General features: G+C 43.5%; 1 protein-coding gene across 4 annotated transcripts in view; it reads right to left on the reverse strand.

Annotated features, from left to right (window-relative positions):
- The window catches only part of GRID2IP (Grid2 interacting protein), a 261,941-nt gene that overhangs the window by 96,994 nt on the left and 144,434 nt on the right, over positions 1-20,513 (reverse strand). For all 4 annotated transcript variants that reach the window (XM_082261269.1, XM_082261267.1, XM_082261268.1 and 1 more), the window contains 4 exons: positions 17,890-18,141; positions 15,186-15,271; positions 10,701-10,770; positions 3,889-3,983 (listed from right to left, as the gene is read on the reverse strand). In XM_082261269.1, the coding sequence (XP_082117395.1) occupies positions 3,889-3,983; positions 10,701-10,770; positions 15,186-15,271; positions 17,890-18,141 (503 nt within the window). The remainder of the gene's footprint in view (positions 1-3,888; positions 3,984-10,700; positions 10,771-15,185; positions 15,272-17,889; positions 18,142-20,513) is intronic.

A 20,513-nucleotide genomic window follows, 5' to 3' on the forward strand; every position in this document is an offset into this window, starting at 1 on the left:
TATATACAGTCAGGTCCATAAATATTAGGACATTGACACAATTCTAATCTTTTTGGCTCTATACACCACTACAATGGATTTGGAATGAAACAAACAAGATGTGCTTTAACTGCAGACTTTTAGCTTTAATTTGAGGGTATTTACATCCAAAGCAGGTGAACGGTGTAGGAATTACAACAGTTTGTATATGTGCCTCCTACTTTTAATTTCCAATATTTTTATTAAAGTTTTGCAAAAAGTAAACAAAGTGTACAACAGTGCAATTTACGCCCATAAGGCTTAAACATATATCTCAAGGATAGCATAACATCCCATAATATAAATCAAGGCACAACTGATACAGATATAGCCGGTGTAAAAAAAAAGAAAAAATGCAACAGAAACATAGTAATGGTAGTGCCTCCTACTTTTAAAGGGACCAAAAGTAATGGGACAGATTAACAATCATAAATCAAACTTTCACTTTTTAATACTTGGTTGTAAATCCTTTGCAGTCAATTACAACCTGAAGTCTGGAACGCAAAGACATCACCAGACGCTGGGTTTCATCCCTGGTGATGCTCTGCCAGGCCTCTACTACAACTGTCTTCAGTTCCTGCTTGTTCTTGGGGCATTTTCCCTTCAGTTTTGTCTTCAGCAAGTGAAATGCATGCTCAATCGGATTCAGGTCAGGTGATTGACTTGGCCATTGCATAACATTCCACTTCTTTCCCTTAAAAAACTCTTTGGTTGGTTTCGCAGTATGCTTCGGGTCATTGTCCATCTGCACTGTGAAGCGCCGTCCAATGAGTTCTGAAGCATTTGGCTGAATATGAGCAGATAATATTGCCCGAAACACTTCAGAATTCATCCTGCTGCTTTTGTCAGCAGTCACATCATCAATAAATACAAGACAACCAGTTCCATTGGCAGCCATACATGCCCATGCCATGACACTCCCACCACCATGCTTCACTGATGAGGTGGTATGCTTTGGATCATGAGCAGTTCCTTTCCTTCTCCACACTCTTCTCTTCCCATCACTCTGGTACAAGTTGGTCTCATCTGTCCATAGGATGTTGTTCCAGAACTGTGAAGGCTTTTTTAGATGTTGTTTGGCAAACTCTAATCTGGCCTTCCTGTTTTTGAGGCTCACCAATGGTTTACATTTTGTGGTGAACCCTCTGTATTCACTCTGGTGAAGTCTTCTCTTGATTGTTGACTTTGACACACATACACCTACCTCCTGGAGAATGTTCTTGATCTGGCCAACTGTTGTGAAGGGTGTTTTCTTCACCAGGGAAAGAATTCTTCCACAGTTGGTTTCCGTGGCCTTCCGGGTCTTTTGGTGTTGCTGAGCTCACCGGTGCGTTCTTTCTTTTTAAGGATGTTCCAAACAGTTGATTTGGCCACACCTAATGTTTTTGCTATCTCTCTGATGGGTTTGTTTTGTTTTTTTCAGCCTAATGATGGCTTGCTTCACTGATATTGACAGCTCTTTGGATCTCATATTGAGAGTTGACAGTAACAGATTCCAAATGCAAATAGCACACTTGAAATGAACTCTGGACCTTTTATCTGCTCCTTGTAAATGGGATAATGAGGGAATAACACACATCTGGCCATGGAAAAGCCGAGCAGCCAATTGTCCCATTACTTTTGGTCCCTTAAAAAGTGGGAGGCACATATACAAACTGTTGTAATTCCTACACCGTTCACCTGATTTGGATGTAAATACCCTCAAATTAAAGCTGAAAGTCTGCAGTTAAAACACATCTTGTTTCATTTCAAATCCATTGTGGTGGTGTATAGAGCCAAAAAGATTAGAAGAATTGTGTCAATGTCCCAATATTTAAATATTTATGGACCTGACTGTATATATATATATATATATATATATATATATATATATAGGCTCCACTAGGGTCCTTTATATAACAATAATTTTTATGAACAGCATACATTTAGAGCCCATACACACCAATGCACTGCGATTGCAAAAACATAGTAACGCAGGTTATGTGTGTTGGTGCTTTGCAATGCCATTCATACTGGACGGCACCCCACTGCACCTTACCTGCACCTTGCAGTGCGCAGCAATAAAATGCTGCTGCAGGATTTTTTCTCCTTTGTAGTGCATTGTATAGCCTATTCAAGAGAACAGTCTGCCCTATTGCAGCACTCATTAATGTGCATTAATGTGCTACAGCGGGCCTAACTGGTGTGAATAAACCTTTACAGCATAAAATTATAAATGCAAATTGCAATGCCCACAGCAACCGAGCAGAAGCCATTCTATATTGTTCTGATTGCCATTAGGTGAATTCTAGTTAGTTGCTTTGGTTTACTGCACTTTACGGCACTCTAGGCTCTGCTTAATTAATAAGCAGATTCACAAATAGACCTCATACACATAGACATCTGGAGTCGCAGGCAGGGTCTGGTGTAAAATCATGCATAGGGCAGGGCAGCCCGTTGATTCCAATGGGCTACGTGACACGTGGCAAAGTAGCTCATGGGACATTTTGGCGTGTTGCTGGTTGCACATTTTTTACTGTGCATTTTGCTGAATTTGTCGCTCGTTTTTTTACATGGCAAAATGTGTGTTTGCTTCTGTGTTTGGGGTGTCATTAACAATTAATAGCAACAGTGATTTGTTGCGCGACAATCATTGCAGAATCACATCGTGTTTTTAGGTGACATTGAAATTAATGGCACCTGAACAAGCTGATGTGCAATTTAACATTTTGAGCCTAGGTTCGCACTAGATGCAGTGCAAATTCAGCACCGCATCTAAATCACAACCTGTCCATGCGAACCGAGTGTATTTTACGTTAATGACACCCCGCAATTGGTTTGCAAAACGCAGCGCGATTTGCAGACTCTGATGGCATGCAATATAATTCTGGTGCAGACAAAAAAAGGGTCCTGTACCAATTTGGTGCGAATGCAGTGTGATTTGAGACATACAAATCCATGGCTCAAATCGCACCCCGGAGACACCGCATGTATTTCGCACAGAAATGTGCTGCGATTCCTGTGCGAATTACATGCGGTGTCTGCACTGTAGCAGTGTGAACCTGGGCTAACACTGCATTTTGAAATTGAGGGCAGAATCACGGGGGTTCTGCCTGTGATTCAAAATGCCTAGGGCCCCTTTCACACGGCTTTCCAATCAGGTCCGTCTGTCAGTTTATTCAGGCGGACCTAATCGGACCCTCCGTTCACCTCTATAGAGCAGTGGATGTCAGCGGTGACATGTCCGCTGACACCCGCTGCTATCCGATCCGATTCTGTCCGTGAAATCCAGACGGATGGAAACTCTATTTTCCATTCGTCTGGAGGATCGGATGGGATTGGATGAAAATGGACAGGCGGTCCGTTTTCATCCGACCCCCCATAGAGGAGAGCGGGGCTCTGAGAGCTCCGTTTCTGCACACAGAGCTGAGATGGACCTGTCATCCACCTACACAGCCGGGATCGGCGGATCGATCCCCGCTGAGCAAAACGGAGTCCGTCGGGCGGAAAGCCCGTGTGAAAGGACCATATATGTGAATGGAGCCTCATTGAACAAGCTGAAGTTAGAAGCTGATTGGTTATTATGCAGAGCTGCACCAGATTCTGTGTACACCAGTTTTAGTAAATCCTCCCCATAGATTTTTTGCTCTTGGGTTTAGATTTGCTTTAAAACAGATTTTAGAGGAGGTCAGCCCTGCAGATCAGCAGTATTCTGAGAAGCTGGCTAACCTCTTTAATCCAGCTTATTTAATAAGGCTGTGCAAGGAAACATAGAAAGAAGATTTCACATTTGCTTAGCGATCAGTACAGGAAAAGACGATTGCCTATTAGGTTCCTGCACTGAGCACATTGATCTCTGTCAACCACAACCACATCTTTGCTCTTCCTCACCTGTGCAGTAAGATATGCTCCCCTCTTCCACCACTAAGGTAGGCATGGCCCCGCTCCCCTGCAACATACACACCACCTTCTCATGACTGCAGTTCCTGATGAGAAAAGGGAGGGGGGCAAAGCTTAATTACATTTTAAATACCAATGGAAGTCTCACATTTTTTTGTCATAGTCCTCTCTAAACATATGTTATTCTATATAATGGATTTATACTAGATAGTACCAAAAAATACCTTTTTCACTCACTGGAAATGCACTTCATGCCTCAATGCTCTATGCCAGGGGTCATCAAACTTTCTAAACAAAGGGCCAGTTTACTGTCCTTCAGACTTGAAAAGGATTTGAAAAAGTCAGTAGGAAAAAATAATGCCCCAGCGTTGGTGTCATTGGACGTAATTGAGCCCCATCAGTGGTGTCATTGGGAGGAATTGAGCCCCATCGTTGGTGTCATTGGGAGGAATAGTGCCCCATTGTTGGTCTCATTGGGAGGAATTGTGCCCCATCGTTGGTCTCATTGGGAGGAATTGTGCCCCATTGTTGGTGTTATTGGGAGGAATTGAGCCCCATTGTTGGTGTCATTGGGAGGAATTGTGCCCCATTTTTGGTGTCATTGGGAGGAATTGTGCCCCATTGTTGGTGTCATTGGGAGGAATTGTGCCCCATCTTTGGGGTCATTGGGAGGAATTGTGCCCCATTGTTGGTGTCATTGGGAGGAATTGTGCCCCATCTTTGGGGTCATTGGGAGGAATTGTGCCCCATTGTTGGTGTCATTAGGAGGAATTGAGCCCTATCGTTGGTGTCATTGGGAGGAAGTGTGCCCCATTGTTGGTGTCATTGGGAGGAATTGTACCCCATCTTTGGGGTCATTGGGAGGAATTGTGCCCCATTGTTGGTGTCATTGGGAGGAATTGTGCCTTATTGTTGGTGTCATTAGGAGGAATTGTGCTTCATTGTTGGTGGAATTTGGGTGGAATTTTTAGGGTTGCCACCTCATCCCTTTAAAACCGAACACATATTATTTACACAGGTTCTCTGGCTGTTTAAGGCGTTAATTAAACTCACTTAGTGCCTTATCAGCATTATTTGTTTTCTCTTTTTGTCCGCGGTGGTGCAAAAACCTGAAATGGAAAAACCATTAAGACCCTGTTCACACCTGGGCATTTTTCAGCTCGTAAAACGCTCATCTTTAAAATATCTCAAAACGGCCTGGCAGACCCCGTTCTCCAAGGTCAGCAGAAGCTGACCATCGAATACTTGATCAAGGGCCTCTCCCGAAAAGAGAGACTACCCCAGGGGCAGGGGAGGAAGGAACCTGAAGGCCACACATCCTCCATCTAGATGTCAGGGTAAGTCTGAGGACCATAGGTGTGCACTCCTCCATCTTGTATCTCTCCTCACCGATCAGCAGGTGCCAGTAAACATCCATATATATATATATATAAATATATATATATATATATATCACATAACTGCCGTCATGTAGCAGTAAATCTGTTATGGGGTGGTAAAGAAGTGGTTGCAAAAGTTCAAATTCATTTATTAGTTTACACCTTAAAAAATGGCCAATGCATTCCAGGGGTCAGAAAAAAAACTCGCCCTTCATCAGGGCTTCCGTTAAAACTAGAACTTCAAATGGACTTAAAAATAGAGCTTTTTTGTGTGAATCTGTGTAGAAAACATTTCTCAATTACTCACAGATACTGCTGGCCAGGAACTCTCCTACTACACAAATTCACTCAGGAAAGCGATAAATCCATTCATTGTTCTGATTTTAATTGAAGCCCTGAGAAAAGAGGAGTTTTTTCATGACTCCCCAAAATGAATAAACAAATTTGGACTCTGATTCTTTGGTCTGGAGCTCCTTCCATTGGCGCATGCTTTTTTCCTGGAATACAGTTAATACAAAACAGTTCTTTGTACCAAAAATGTTTAATTCAGTTCAGCCAGTCCTCTAATTCAAAGAGTATAGGCGGTCGCCTAAGGCCTCGCACCTACAGGGGCCTCGCGGCCAGTGGCGGAGCGACAACATTTAGAAGGGCGCAGTCAGGGAAATCTCGGATCCTCGGATATAAAAGTTGCAGCAGTGTGCTGCAGTCCCTTCACTGCGGCTGCCAGGTGTCTGTTGTCCGCTGACACTGACCCCGTCTTCTCTGGTTGGGGATTGGCCATCTGATCATGTAATGCTAAGATGTGGAGGAATCGGTGGGCGTGTACCTGCATCAGTAGGAAGTGACTGCCCAGTCAGCTCACTCTGCTATCATCGGTTGTTGCTCTGGAAGGGGCGATCTGCCCTGGCCCAGGAACATACAGGTAACCAGGCCCCGACTTGTTACTCTGCAGGCTGGTCATAGATTTGTGGTGTCTACTACGCAAAGGGGGTGAGTAGCCCCAGGGAAGTTGGAAGAGTCTTAGAATGGTTGGTGGTGGAGGAGGAGAAGAAGAAGGCCCTGGGTGGCTGGGGGAGGAGAGGGGGGCTGGAAGAGAAGGATAGGGTCCCTGGATGTCTAGGGGAAAAGGAGAGGGCCCCTGGGTGGCTAGGGGAAAAGGAGAGGGCCCCTAAGTGGCTAGGGGAAAAGGAGAGGGCCCCTGGGTGGCTAGGGGAAAGGGAGAGGGCCCCTGGGTGGCTAGGGGAAAGGGAGAGGGCCCCTGGGTGGCTAGGGGAAAGGGAGAGGGCCCCTGGGTGGCTAGGGGAAAAGGAGAGGGCCCCTGGGTGGCTGAAGGAGAAGGAGAGGGCACCTGGGTGGCTAAGGGAGGAGAGGGCCCCTGGATGGCTGAAGGAGAAGGAGAGGGCCCCTGGGTGGCTGAGGGAGAAGGAGAGAGCCCCTGGGTGACTGAGGGAGGAGGAGGGGGCTCCTGGGTGGCTGGGGCAGAAGGAGATGGCCCCTGGGTGGATGGGGGAGAATGAGATGGCCCCTGGGTGGCTGGGGGAGAAGGAGGGGGCCCCTGGGTTGTTGAGGGAGAAGGAGAGGGCCCTTGGGTGGCTGGAGGAGAAGGAGAGGGCCCCTGGGTGGCTGGAGGAGAAGGAGAGGACCCCTGGGTGGCTGGAGAAGGAGATGGCCCCTGGGTGGCTGGAGGAGAAGAAGGAGAGGGCCCCTGGGTCGCTGGAGGAGAAGAAGGAGAGGGCCCCTGGGTCGCTGGAGGAGAAGAAGGAGAGGGCTCCTGGGTGGCTGGAGAAGAAGAAGGAGAGGGCCCCTGGGTGGCTGGAGGAGAAGAAGGAGATGGCCCCTGGGTGGCTGGAGGAAAAGGAGAGGGCCCCTGGGTGACTGGGGAAGAAGGAGAGGGCCCCTTGGTGGCTGGAAGAGAAGGAGAGGGGCCCCTGGGTGGCTGGGGAAGAAGGAGAGGGCCCCTGGGTGGCTTGGGGAGAAGGAGAGGGCCCCTGGGTGGCTGGGGGAGGAGGAGAGCCCCCCCCTGTGGGAATCTGATTTAAAGGAGAACTCTTATGTAAGGGAGGACACTGAACTCTGATGTAAGGAGGGACTCCGGGAATCATGACCTATAGGGAAATGCTGTGATGTAAGAGCAGACATATATATATATATATATATATATATATATATATATATACACATACCCGATGTTTAATGATCTTTGATTAAAGAAGAATTGGTTATAGAAAATTCTAGAAACTGTGAACTCATAGTACAAAGGTTAAGGCTCTTAATATATGCAATTTATACAGTTATTTTTTATTGCTTGAATTATTTTCCCATTATGGGCGTGAGTGGGGCCTCATGTCCAAGTTTTGCCTTAGGCCTCACAAAGCCTAGAGCCGCCTCTGGGGTCAGAACAGCGATGAGAACAGTCTCACGTTCTGTAAGCACATTCACAGATTTAGTCCTGGTTCACTGTCACACCAACATGTGATTCGCACAAAAAAAAAAAAAATTGCACCACATTCCTGTACAAATCACATGCAATTCTGTGAATGGCTCAAATCGCACCACTTCCACATGAAAGAGGATCGGCCAGCTTTATGTTGTTTGCACTGCAACCAGATCAACACCCATATGATCCGGTTTAGACAAATGCACTGCATTTTGCAAGCTGCTTTTGGGGTGTTGTTAACTTTTAATTGACACCCGCAGCAGATCGCATGAACATGCTGTGATTACTATGCAGTGTGGGGAAACGCACAGGAATCGCTGTTTTTTATAGCATCACATCGGTGTGAACTGGGGCTTAGACTTAGCATTTTGCTGATTGACTCAGAGTGCTGACCTTCACCTTTCCAGTGCTGCTGTTCAGGGATTTACAGAAAGATACATTTGGTTATTTTTGTTACACCCACCAGTTATATTTAAAAATGCATGGAATTATTTTTAACCTCTTTCCAACCGCCCACTGTAGTATTACTGCGGCAGGGCGGCTCGGCTGCACAAAATCACATAGTACTACGAGATTTCGTGCACAAGGTTTCAGTGGCGCGCGCGTGCCACCGGAAGCTGCGCTACCGCTGTGTTTAGACACAGCGGGAGGCGGGCCGCGGGAGGAGCGGCGGCGATTGCCGCCGGCCTCTCGCAATCGTCAGATAAACTGACAGAAGACCCACCTGCTTATGTAAACAAAGCAGGTGGGTCTTCTGTCAGACAGGCAGGGAGACATCAGAAGTTTCAGCTAAGCTGAAACCCCAAACTATCTGTGCCTGTCACAGAACCCTTCCCATACACAGTTAGTAATCACATTTAGGCACACATTAACCCCCAGTGTTTGATCACCCCCAGTGTTAACCCCTTCCCTGCTAGTGTCATTTATACAGTAACAGTGCATAATATTTAGCACTGATTACTGTATTAATGTCACTGGTCCCCAAAAAGCGTCAAAAATGTCAGTTAGGGGTCCGATCTGTCCACCGCAATGTCGCAGTCCTGCTAAAAATCTCTGATTGCCTCCATTACTAATAAAAACAAAAAATAAGTAAAAATTTCAAAAATCTATCCCATAGTTTGTAAACGCTATAACTTTTTGCGCAAACCAATTAAAATACACTTTTTTGGATTTTTTTTTTACCAAAAATATGTAGCAGAATACAAATTGGCCTAAACTGATAAAAAAAATTAGATTTTTAAAAAAATTTTATTGGAAAAGTTTTATAGCAGAAAGTAAAAGTGTTTTTTTCAAAATTGTCGCTCTATTTTTGTTTATAGCGCAAAATCTAGAAACCGCAGAGGTGATCAAATAACACCAAAAGAAAGCTCTATTTGTGGGGAAAAAAGGACATCAATTGTATTTGGGAACAGCGTCGCACGACCGCGCAATTTTTTGTTACAGTAACGCAGTGCCGAATCCCAAAAAATGGCCTGGTCCTTAAGGGGGTAAAACCTTCTGGAGCTGAAGTGGTTAATGACTTAAATTATTTTTTTTTAGTATCTACTGGGAGTTCAGATTAAAAGTGAAACTAAGGTTCCACTATGATACACTATGAGCAGGCAGGCATTTTATTGCAGAAGAGACATGCAATGTCTCGTCTACAATAAAACATACCTGCCTGCCCGCTCACATGCAGCTCAGGTTACAACAGCTGAGCCAATCCTGTGTGCTAGGATGAGTAGCTCCTGTGCGTGCACAATAGTGATGTCACCCTGCGCCAGCCATTGAAGATAACCAAAACCTGGGTACACAGAAGAAGATGCCGGTGCCAGCGAGGGAGCGTTTGAATATCATCCCTTTAATTCTGCTTTAAGGACAATTTTATAAAATGATGTCCTAGCAAAGTTTAGATTTTTACTGAACAGCATGATACAGCAATGCTGTCTTACATCCAGGCTCTTTCTGTGTGCTAGTAATTTATTTTAGTAACTGAATTTGCTACTTGCTGAAGGCAATCCAAGCAACACTGAAACAAAGATAACTGTCTTTGATAGAAATGTCCACATCCATTTTCACCACCACCAATCACAGTTAAGCTTTCACCTACCAAATGACAATTGCAATATTAAAATTTGATGGTGATTGGTGGCTTTATTATGTTTGAGGTAAATAAAAAAAATACTGTCATGAGAGAAATATGATGGTTGCTATCAATGATCCTCTGGCTTTAATACTTTGAGTCATTGATAAAGACAAAGCACGTAGATAAGGTCCTCTGAGTTTTCTCTAGATTTTCTAAACTGCGCACTTGTTCTAGGTCAGCGATTTGTTGTTGAAGGCAGAGGGTCAGTATGGCAGCCAGCTAACTAGCATTTTTAGAGGGATAATTTAGAGATGGCAGTCTCAGTGTTTCTCTCATTAACGGTTGTTTTAAGCTGATAAGTATTGAATCTACAGTATATAAATTTTTCTGATGGAGTTCAACAGTCACTGCCCCTTTATTCATCTTGTGACAGGCAACTTAAAGTGCACCTATGCCAGGATTATAGACATTAAAGTATTTACATATTCTTAACAGGCTTTAAAAAAAAGCCACCACTGACCTCATTAGCTACTTCCAATGTGAAGTAATGAATTCTCAAAAAATTCTCAAACATCACAACAAAGACCTTATTGGTAGGTTTTAGTCTGTTTCTAATAGCTTATAAACACCCCCTGTGTGTTTAAATTAGAGGGCTGTCAGGTTATCAGAAAATAGCTGGGATTTTGGTTCCTCTGATGTCAACTTTGAAGATAAATTTCTCCACATTGCCTATAGCTACAGAGGTTAACAAGGGCTTTTTTTATAGTGATTTTACGGCTTGCTTTTAATATGTAAATTCTCAACATGTATAGTCTTGGCAAAGGTTTATACTAAAATACATTATATACACAGAACAAGACCCTATTTTCTTACAGTATCATCTGCCACAGAGTTGTCACAAACACTGCATTGTCTTCCTCACCTCATGTCCAAGCCATTTAGGAACAAGATTCTATCTCCAGGTCGGAGACTGGCCGCATCTGCAGGGCTGCCTGGAAGAGACAAATCATTATTCTCTGACATATAAGACATATGCTTTATATTCTTCATCTGCTGCCCTTTGCTGATTATGAGGAAGTAAAATAATTGCCTGGAGCATTTTCTCACAATCAGCTGGGTCATGTGCTCAAAGCAGGTCAAAAGTAGGTCAACTGCAGATCAAACGCTCCTGTCACTGATATTAGAAGGGTCTCAAAACTAATGTCAAAACCAATGTCAAGCATATCCTGTTACCCACGATGCAAAGCAGGCTGATATTTAGGACAGGATACAAGAGCCAATCTAAAGGTGTGTGGCCACTATTACAAAAGTGAGCTCTTCTGCTTGCACACAAGGAATAAAGGGCTGTGGCTGGGGTGAATAACATAAGTCAGGTCAGTTCACCCAAGTGCCATCATCCAAAATCAGGGGCAGGCATCACCTATAGTACTTAGTATACTAATACTACTATCTGCTTCTCATCCATGCATGAGTTTGTAAATGCTGAAGGCATATATTGAAAGTAGGATGCTCCCTCACTGTAGTATAGGTGTTAACTGCACCCCTACTGATCAACTCCAGGTTGCTGATTGTAGAGGTTTTGCGTGTTCTTCTGTCTTTAGAAAATGTCCTAATTGCATGTCTAATCAGTAATTCTGAAGAAGATAATATCCATCTAGTCTACTTGAGCTGGGTCTATTATGGCTCGTTTCCACTGAGCGGTACGGTACGGTTCGGTACGGTACGGTACGCTATTTTTGCCATTTCTATTGTGAATGGTACCCTAGTTCCGAATCGTACCGTACCACTTTTTTGGGACCCTTTCGTTGGGGTACCAAGCACATTAGTACCGTACCAACAGGGTGGAGCTACACTCTGCAGAACTTTGATTGGTTGACAGAGAATTGTCTATCACAGCTTTCCTGCTACACCACGCCTATCATGAAAGGGTACTGTTGGCAGTGGAAACACAAGGTTTACCGTTCCGAACCGTACCGTACTGAACCGAACCGTACCGTACCACTCAGTGGAAACGAGGCATTAGGCACAGTCGTTTCCAGGGTAGCCCAGTTTGCCTGGAATCTATCCAAACATAAATCCTGCTAGTACAGGAATTCCCAGCCCTCCTTAAAATTTCTCAAATCAATTTTAAGGAGGGGCAGGGACCTCCTGTACAAACAGGATTGATGTTTGGTTAGATTCCAGGCAAACTGGGCTACCCTGGAAACTACTGTGCCTAATAGTAAACCCAGCTCTAGAAGATTGATGGCTATTATCTTCTTCACAATTACCCATTAGACATGCAAATAAGAAGTCTTCTGAAGACAGAACATGTAAAACATCTACAATCCGGAACCTGGAATTGATCAGTAGGGGTGCCAAGCTTAAAAACATTTCGTTGTTTAAGGGTCATGTCACTCTAATTACTGTTGCTTATTGCAAATCATTAGTACCAAATTTGCAAAAAACACTAATTACCTGATTCCTTCGATAATTGAAAAACTGCAGAATATCGTTCACTCACGGTAGCCATTCTAAACATTATCGGTTCACAATAGCATATCCATAGTTCTTGGATATCAAAGGATTAGGACATGCATTTGAAACCATGTGATATATTGGAATTGTTACTAAACAACTGGTGTACTTCTATGGTCAGCAAATTTACAGTACAAATGATTGTTTTTTTTGCTTTGTAAAATGTACACGAATGTCTGCAAACTTTCGGAAATGTGTCCAAAATAAAGAATTTAAAAATTGAATCTCACTCATCAGTGAGGAGGCAGAGATGAGGTGACACCATGTTGGTTTTGCCAGTGAGGAGGCAGTGTAGTAAAAGTAGGTAAGTGTTCTTGTTCTCTTATTGGTTCCGAGGCTGGCAAAATGCTGCCAACATCAAGTGGGAGACTACTGAGTACTTGGCTTTTTCTTCAGCCACCTTTTCTATTCAACTGGGTCACACACAACATTCATTGAAACTAATGGATGTTATAACGTGAGCTTGAAAGTCCAAGTAAAAGCCAAGCAGAATAGCCAGAGTTGTATAAAGTACTCGAAACCCATACTTGAGTAAAAGTACAAGTGCTCGATCAAAAAGTGACTTGAGTAGAAGTACTTAAGTATTCAACATTTTTTGTACTTAAGTATTGCAAGTAGTTTTTTTAAAAATGTTGCTACTCAAGTACTGAAAGTAAAAGTACCAGTAGTTTTGAAAAAAAAATCGCTACTCAAGTACTGAAAGTAAAAGTACAAGTACTGTGTTATGTAGTTATTAAAGAAAGAAGTCAAAAGTTTGAACATCATATTGTTTTTCATTATTTCAAATGCAGCTTTTATTTATGCATACAGTAGCATTTATTTTCGTATGCGCTGATAATACACATGTTTTGAGCTTCATGAAACCTGCCATCTACTGTTCTGGCAGTGGTAATTTTTATAATAGTAACAAGTAACTATGCAGCACAAAAAAAAAAAATCAGAGTAGAAGTATTAAAATCATCGAAAAAATGTAGTGAAGTAAAAGTGGAAGTAGGAGAAAAAAATTCTACTCTAGGAAAGTACAGATACCGCCTTTCGGTACTTAAGTACAGTAGTGAAGTAGTTCTACTTAGTTACTATACATCTCTGAGAATAGCTACACATTTATAGCCTCGTAACTGCTTGTGAGTGCTGATGAAACAGCTGATTGGTGGTTCTTAACAGAACACACCTATCAACCAGCAGCAGGGTGACAAATATAGTGCTTTTCCACTTTCTTTCTGAAAGCAGAAAGCCTCCTTAATACTGCATAGAACACACTGCAGACAATAAAACAACAAAAGAAACTCTTCTACCTTTATTACAGCAGTAATTTCTCTCTTTTATGTAAGACAGTAGGAATACTATTGATTTAAACGTCTTTTTGAAATTTTACTAAGCTTGCTTTTGTTTCATGCCTGTTGAAATATTTTTCATTCTCTGCCTTTTCTGAGAGTAAGTGCGGATATTTAACCTGGTGTGGGTGATACAGTAGATTTCAGCTCTGGTATGCTTCAATGCAGGTAGGGACAGAGCTGGAGAGGTGAATACTCCAACAAAGTGTTAAGTTTATGTAGCACCCTCCAAGGTAGGTGCTAGGTAAATTATAGTGGGGCCTTGCCTTCTTAACAGCAGGGTCATATTGTTCAGCTAGGCTGGCATGTGTTCCTAGGTGTACCTGTTGTGCTGGGGAGTCTCCCCACTGTATCCCAATGAGGGCTATCATTGGGCAGTGGAGGAAACCTGGCCAATAGCACACCAGGGCTTGTATCTATTCTAGAAGGGCAGATTCAGCCGCACAGCATTCAGGGAGGGGGTATAAGTCCGTGGGGCGCGCATGTCATTGTCTTTGGCCGGAAGCAGAGTCCCAGGAGGGAGGTGACGGCTGTCTCTCCTCCTGTCAGGAAGAATCGGGTATCCCTGGAGGCTGGCCTGAGTGGACAGAGGGCCGAGCTGAGCTGCAGTGAGGATCCAGGTGCACTGAGGACCAGCGGAGCGTTGGGGTCGAGTTTCAGGAAAGCATTCTGAGTCGTGAGTGCTGCAAACTGCCCCTGGGGGTCTGCCTAGTGAGAGGGGACCATTCCCGGAGAAGGTCAGAGGGATCCAGGAGCTAGCTAGCCGTTACAGAAATATAGTAAAGGGGGTGCCAGAGATTACCCTGAAGAGTAAAGGGGGTGCCAGAGGTTACCCTGAAGAGTAAAGGGGGTGCCAGCGGTTGGGCCCTGAAGTATACAGTGTTAAGCGTTACAGCGTCATTGCTAGTGGCTACCTCAGTCAGAGAAGACTACAGGGAGTAGTGCACAGGACTTTTGAGCTGCAAGGAAGCATCAGAAGTCAAGTTTCAGTCCACAGACAGCAAGTCAGGTTTACAAGCGCCAGTAAGCATTGGTCGGCATTCAGCCGGCGCCTAGACAGCATTTTTTCTCAAGTGTCCCATATTGTACCTAGTTGAGCCAGAGGAATATCCCACTCATTCCCTTCTCCCATCCAAGTTCCTACAATAAAACTAAAAACCAAAGATGCCGGACTGTTCATTGATCTCACACTTGGGCAACAAGCTTAAATGTGCTGTTGGTAACCATGGCAGACCCACATCAGGCCCAATGCCTGGAAATATTGCTACATTTATAGGGTAGGGTTAAAGTGAACATTGGAATTAGGTTACAGGCACAGTAGGTTTCAGCGTAGATCCTCACTGAATTAATATATTGGATGTGGGCTAAGCTTAACCATGACATCTGACAACAAGGTCCACTTGCTCCCAGCAGGAATTCCACCACTGGGTTAAAGCCAGTCAGTTGCCAAAAGCCAATGCCAATGTCAGACTAGTATTATTTCCAGCATGAATTGTTGATCCCTGGCGGCTGCTGGAAGGCTAAAAGGAAACAAAGCTTTCAGCGGAATACAGTACCTGGGACGATAGATTCAATCCACACAGGAGCATTTCCCCGAAGAGTGAATCCGAAGCTGCTGCTTCCTTTACACACCCTCACCGTCCTAGAATGGAAAAATAGACATAACATTGGCTAGAAAGAAAGGACTTTATTATAGAGACCCTGTCACCAATTTAAAAACAATGCAGGTAAAAGCACAGAAAAATCAACTATATTAAATACTTACTTGCAGTGTTTTTGTTCTTTCCATACATTTTTTTTCATTCTCTTGCTATGTGCTTTTAAACTTTATAGTATATTCTGGAGATTGGGCAACGGCATGCGATTTACAGCATTAACTTCCCTTTAGGGGTATCCCCCTCTAACCTATCTTTTACCCCAATACATTAAGCATTTACTGTTATCATCTCTACGATACAAAGGTTTACAATGATGTATACATTTCCGATCTATGCTACAATTTTATTCTTCCTGTATTACCTGAACATTTGTAGCCCAAGTGGGCGATATTTGAGCTGTATCGATTTCTATACTCTCCTTGAAAACCAATAAACATATTGAAACAGAAACTTTTTAGTATATTTGACTACTCCAAGAACAGTCAATTCCTTAGCACCACCTCCGCCATCCTTGAATGTCATAGCTCTCTCCTCTTCTGAAGGTGTCTATGTACTGTCTGTACTTGCCCAACACCTCCTACTCTTCCTTAATTTCGCTACATAAACTTTTTTACAGCTTCTGTGGGAAAGAGTGAAGAGGAATACTACAGAGTCACTGGAGTGTCAGCTCTGAGTGTGCCGGGGGTGCTGACCTTACATGCAAGATAGCGGCAGCAAGCAGCAGTCTTATGGCTTTTGGATGCTACATAAGGGAGGCTTTTACAGGTAAATGACATGCATAAAGTATGTTAAAGCGGCATTCAGTCACTTGTTTCGGCATAGCCAGAGTATGCTTCAACATTTGGATGAAGTCACCCACTGATCTGAGGTCTGTAGTAAATGTAACCCCATAGGTATGAAAACTATAGTTATCCCTTAAAATGTATCTCTGGCCAAAACTCTTCATTTAGTTTTATCCAGAATGGAGAACATTTAACCACTTCCCGACCACCCACCACAGTTTTACTGCGGCAGGGTGGCTCTACTGTGCAAACCGCTGTAGACCTACGTCGGTCACGCGCAGGAAGCTAGAGGGCAAGCCCGGGAAGCTAGGGGACAAGTCTGGGAAGCTAGGGGTCGAGTCCGGGAAGCTAGGAAGCGAGCGCGCACCACCGGCAGCGCGCTTCCGCCTCCACTCGGCAGCGGGGAAGCCGATGCACGGGTCAGGCAGCTACAATTGCCGCCTGACACCCACGATCGCTCCCCGCTGAGAGAGAAGAACGGTCAGCTAATGTAAACACATCTGACCATTCTTCTCCCTGAAATGATCACAGAGCTCATGTGATCCTTCTATAGAGGATCACAGGTCTCTATGGTCATTTCACAAGCCCAACCCCCCCACAGTTAGAATCACTCCCCTAGGCTCACATTTAACCCCTTGATCGCCTATACTGTTAACTCCTTCCCTGCCAGTGGCATTATTACAGTAACAGTGCATATTTTTAGCACTGATTACTGTAGTAATGTCACTGGTACCCCCAAAAGTGTCAAAAATGTCAGTTAGGGGGTTCGATCTGCCTGCTGCAATGTCGCAGTCCCGCCATTACTAGTAAAAAAAAAACAAAAAAAAACAATAAAAATGACAAAACTTTCCCATAGTTAGTAGACACGATAACTTTTGCGCAAACCAATCAAAATACGCTTATTGCGATTTTTTTGTACCAAAAATATGTAGCAGAAAACAAATTGGCCAAAAATGTTAAGATATTTTAATTTTTACATTTTTTTTGAGAATGTCATATAGCAGAATGTGAAAAATATTGTTTTTTTTTTTTTTTTTTAAATTGTCGCTCTTTTTTTGTTTATAGCGCAAAAAATAAAAATCGCACAGGTGAGCAAATACCACCAAAAGAAAGCTCTGTTTGTGGGGAAAAAAGGACATCAATATTATTTGGGTACAGTATTGTACAACCACGCAATTGTCTGTTAAAGTAACGCAGCGCCGAATCGCAAAATAGGGCCTGGTCATTAAAGGGGCAAATCCTTCCGGTCTTAAAGTGGTTAAAACTTATGTCAGCTTGGGTAGATTACCATTCACTTCCTGTTTCAGAGACAGAACAGTAAATAAGTGGACTCTTCCGGAAATTGGTGGAAATCCCACCATTGACCACTTTCAGGCTAGCATATGTTTTTTACATCTCTGGCAGACCCTGGAGGAGCGTTGTATTATCAGTCTTTTGGTTCTTCTCCCACAAATCCACAATAGTCATAATAAAGCTCTCTCTCTTGAAGCTAAATTCCATCAATATTTATTATTCTCCATTATGAAGAATCAATCAGGGGAACACAACCCCCTTCATGTGACTTTGCAGTTGGTTTGGAAATTGGGTGGTGATAGTCTTTTAAAATTGTTTTAGCTTGCAGTGGAGTGCTGTTGCTTTTGCATCACAGCACAAACAGCAAGATAAACAGTTTGGTTCCTCCTTTTCACCTGGTTTATTATTTGTCTCTATATTATAACACTGCTGCACTCTCTTATCTATTCCAGGCAAAGATCACCCACTGCACCGTTTGCCAGTCCCTCATGAGGCTCCAGAAAAGACGTTTCATTCACTCCACATACCTATGAGGCTTTCCAGTGCCCACACTGCCAGCTATTAAAGAAGTGCTCTTCTTCAGTCCCCTGCCCAGCTCATCCTGGCAGTGTGGCATTTGTGCTGCCCTTGTAGACACCAATAACCTTTCATGATGGTCCTCACTGCGGCTTCTCCGGAGGCGATTGCTGCGCTCAGTCCTTGTTCGACAGATTTTGCTGATGAGACTTTGAGACACGACATGGTCAAAACGCTGCCGATGTTTCTTGGGAATAAAGATTCTGTTGAAAAAAAGAAACACAGCGATAAGAGCTGGCCCAGCGGTTGGCACATTTGTGTCGATAGGCCTGTCAGATCGGTCACCTGTCATCTTTAAAGACGAGTAACCTGTTGGATGAAAATTTGGGAACTGCCATTGAAAAATAGAATTGGTTAAACTAAAGAACAAATGAACACAAAATGAATAACTTCTCACTAAATAATCATTAAGTAAACACGTCCTCAGAAACACAATTAGGCCTCATGCACACTGGATGTTCTTACAGCGGCTGTTTTTGGCGTCAATCGTTTTTTTTCTGCAGCCAGTAAACTCCCCGGCATAGTATTCTATGTGTCCATGCACATACGCTGTTATCAGCAGTTTTTGGCAGGGGCGTTTTCTGGCTGAAATAAAAACCCACAACTAGTGAGTTTGAAGTGGCATTTCTTTGCTGTAAATACGCTCTAACTCTGATAAAAGCTTAAAAACTGAGAAAAATTTCAAAAATTGCTAAAAACCGCAGTTATTCTGCGTTTATCTACGTTTTTTGAGCCATAAGATTTTGTGGGAGTATAGTTTTGCTAAAGAAAAAAGCTAAAAAATGCTACAGGTAAAAAAAGCTAAAAACGCTGAAAAACGCTACTGCAAAAAAGCGGAAAAACTCCTTCTACAGCTACAGCTTTCTACTGACGTTTTGATAATGTCTAGTGTGCATGAGGCCCTTATTCTATACTGACCCAAACAGAAACATGTCAGCGGAGATACAGTCAGTACTGTACATACCCCAACAATATTTTTAGAGGCACAATCATCTAGCTCTGTCCTGCTGTCCATACAGGATATATACAAGCATACAGGAAATGTGTCCTGCCCCTCTCCCCAGCATGCTGAGGTTTAGGAGTTGGAGTAAATGGAGACATGGTGGACTTCTGGTTGGGCCAGTGGCAGTTATGGGTGCAACAAAGCTACATAGATGTTTGCAGGAGGAAAGGGACTATAAAGCATTGCCTAACAGGCTTTTTCAGTGTGTAAATAGCAGTGTCAATAGCCTAATTTACATAGTTACATAGTTACATAGTTAGTGAGGTTGAAAAAAGACATCAGTCCATCCAGTTCAACCTATGATGTGTGTGTGTGTTTGCTTTTAACCGTACATTGTATACCCCTGTATGTTGTGGTCTTTAAGGTGCCCATCTAATAGTTTTTTGAAACTATCAATGCTCCCTGCTGATACGACTGCTTGTGGAAGAGAATTCCACATCCTTACCGCCCTTACAGTGAAGAACCCCTTATGCATTTTAAGGTTAATCCGCCTTTCCTCTAGTTTTAGTGAGCGGCTACGTGTCTTGTTGTATTTCCTTACTCTGAATAGTTTGTTCCTTATGCTAGGGTCGCCAGTACAGTATTTGTACATTGATATCATATCCCCCCTCAAACGTCTCTTCTCCAGAGAGAATAAGTTCAGTGCTTGTAGTCTTTCCTCATAGCTGATGTCCTCCATTCCCCTAATTATTTTTGTTGCCCTTCTCTGGACTCTTTCCAATTCCAGCACATCCTTCCTGAGGACCGGTGCCCAGAACTGGACAGCATACTCCAGATGTGGCCGGACCAGAGTCTTGTAGAGCTGGAGAATAATCTCTTTATTTCTGGAGTGAATCACCTTTTTTATACATCCCAATATTCTGTTGGCTTTGCTTGCAGCTGCTTGGCATTGCATGCCACTGCCAAGCCTGTTGTCTACCAGTACCCCCAAGTCTTTTTCCATCCTAGACTCCCCCAGAGGTTGAGTAGCTTGCTTTATGGTTTCTGGCCCCCAAGTACATTACTTTACATTTATCAACATTAAACCTCATCTGCCATGTAGTTGCCCACCCCGTTATTTTGTTTAGGTCTGCTTGTAAGGTTTCCACATCCTGTATAGAAGATATTGGCATGCTTAGTTTAGTATCGTCCGCAAATACTGAGATTGTACTCGATATCCCCTCCTCTAGATCATTTATGAATAAATTAAACAGGATTGGCCCCAGGACAGAACCCTGGGGGACCCCACTTTCCACCCCCGCCCAATCCGAGTACTCCCCATTAATCACCACCCTCTGGACTCTCCCCTGGAGCCAGTTCTCTATCCAGGTACTCACCTTATGGTCCATACCTACCTTCCTTAGTTTGTACAGTAAGCGTTTGTGGGGAACGGTGTCAAAGGCCTTTGCAAAGTCCAGATACACCACATCCACTGGCTTACCTTTATCTAGATGGCAGCTCACTTCATCATAGAAGGTTAATAGATTGGTTTGGCAAGAACGATTTTTCATAAATCCATGCTGATTACTACTAATTATATTGTTTTCATTACTAAAGTCTTGTATGTGGTCCCTTAACATCCCCTCCCAAATC

This window comes from Pelophylax lessonae, assembly GCF_965119305.1.
Source record: "Pelophylax lessonae genome assembly, chromosome: 6".
Classification (NCBI taxonomy): domain Eukaryota; kingdom Metazoa; phylum Chordata; class Amphibia; order Anura; family Ranidae; genus Pelophylax; species Pelophylax lessonae.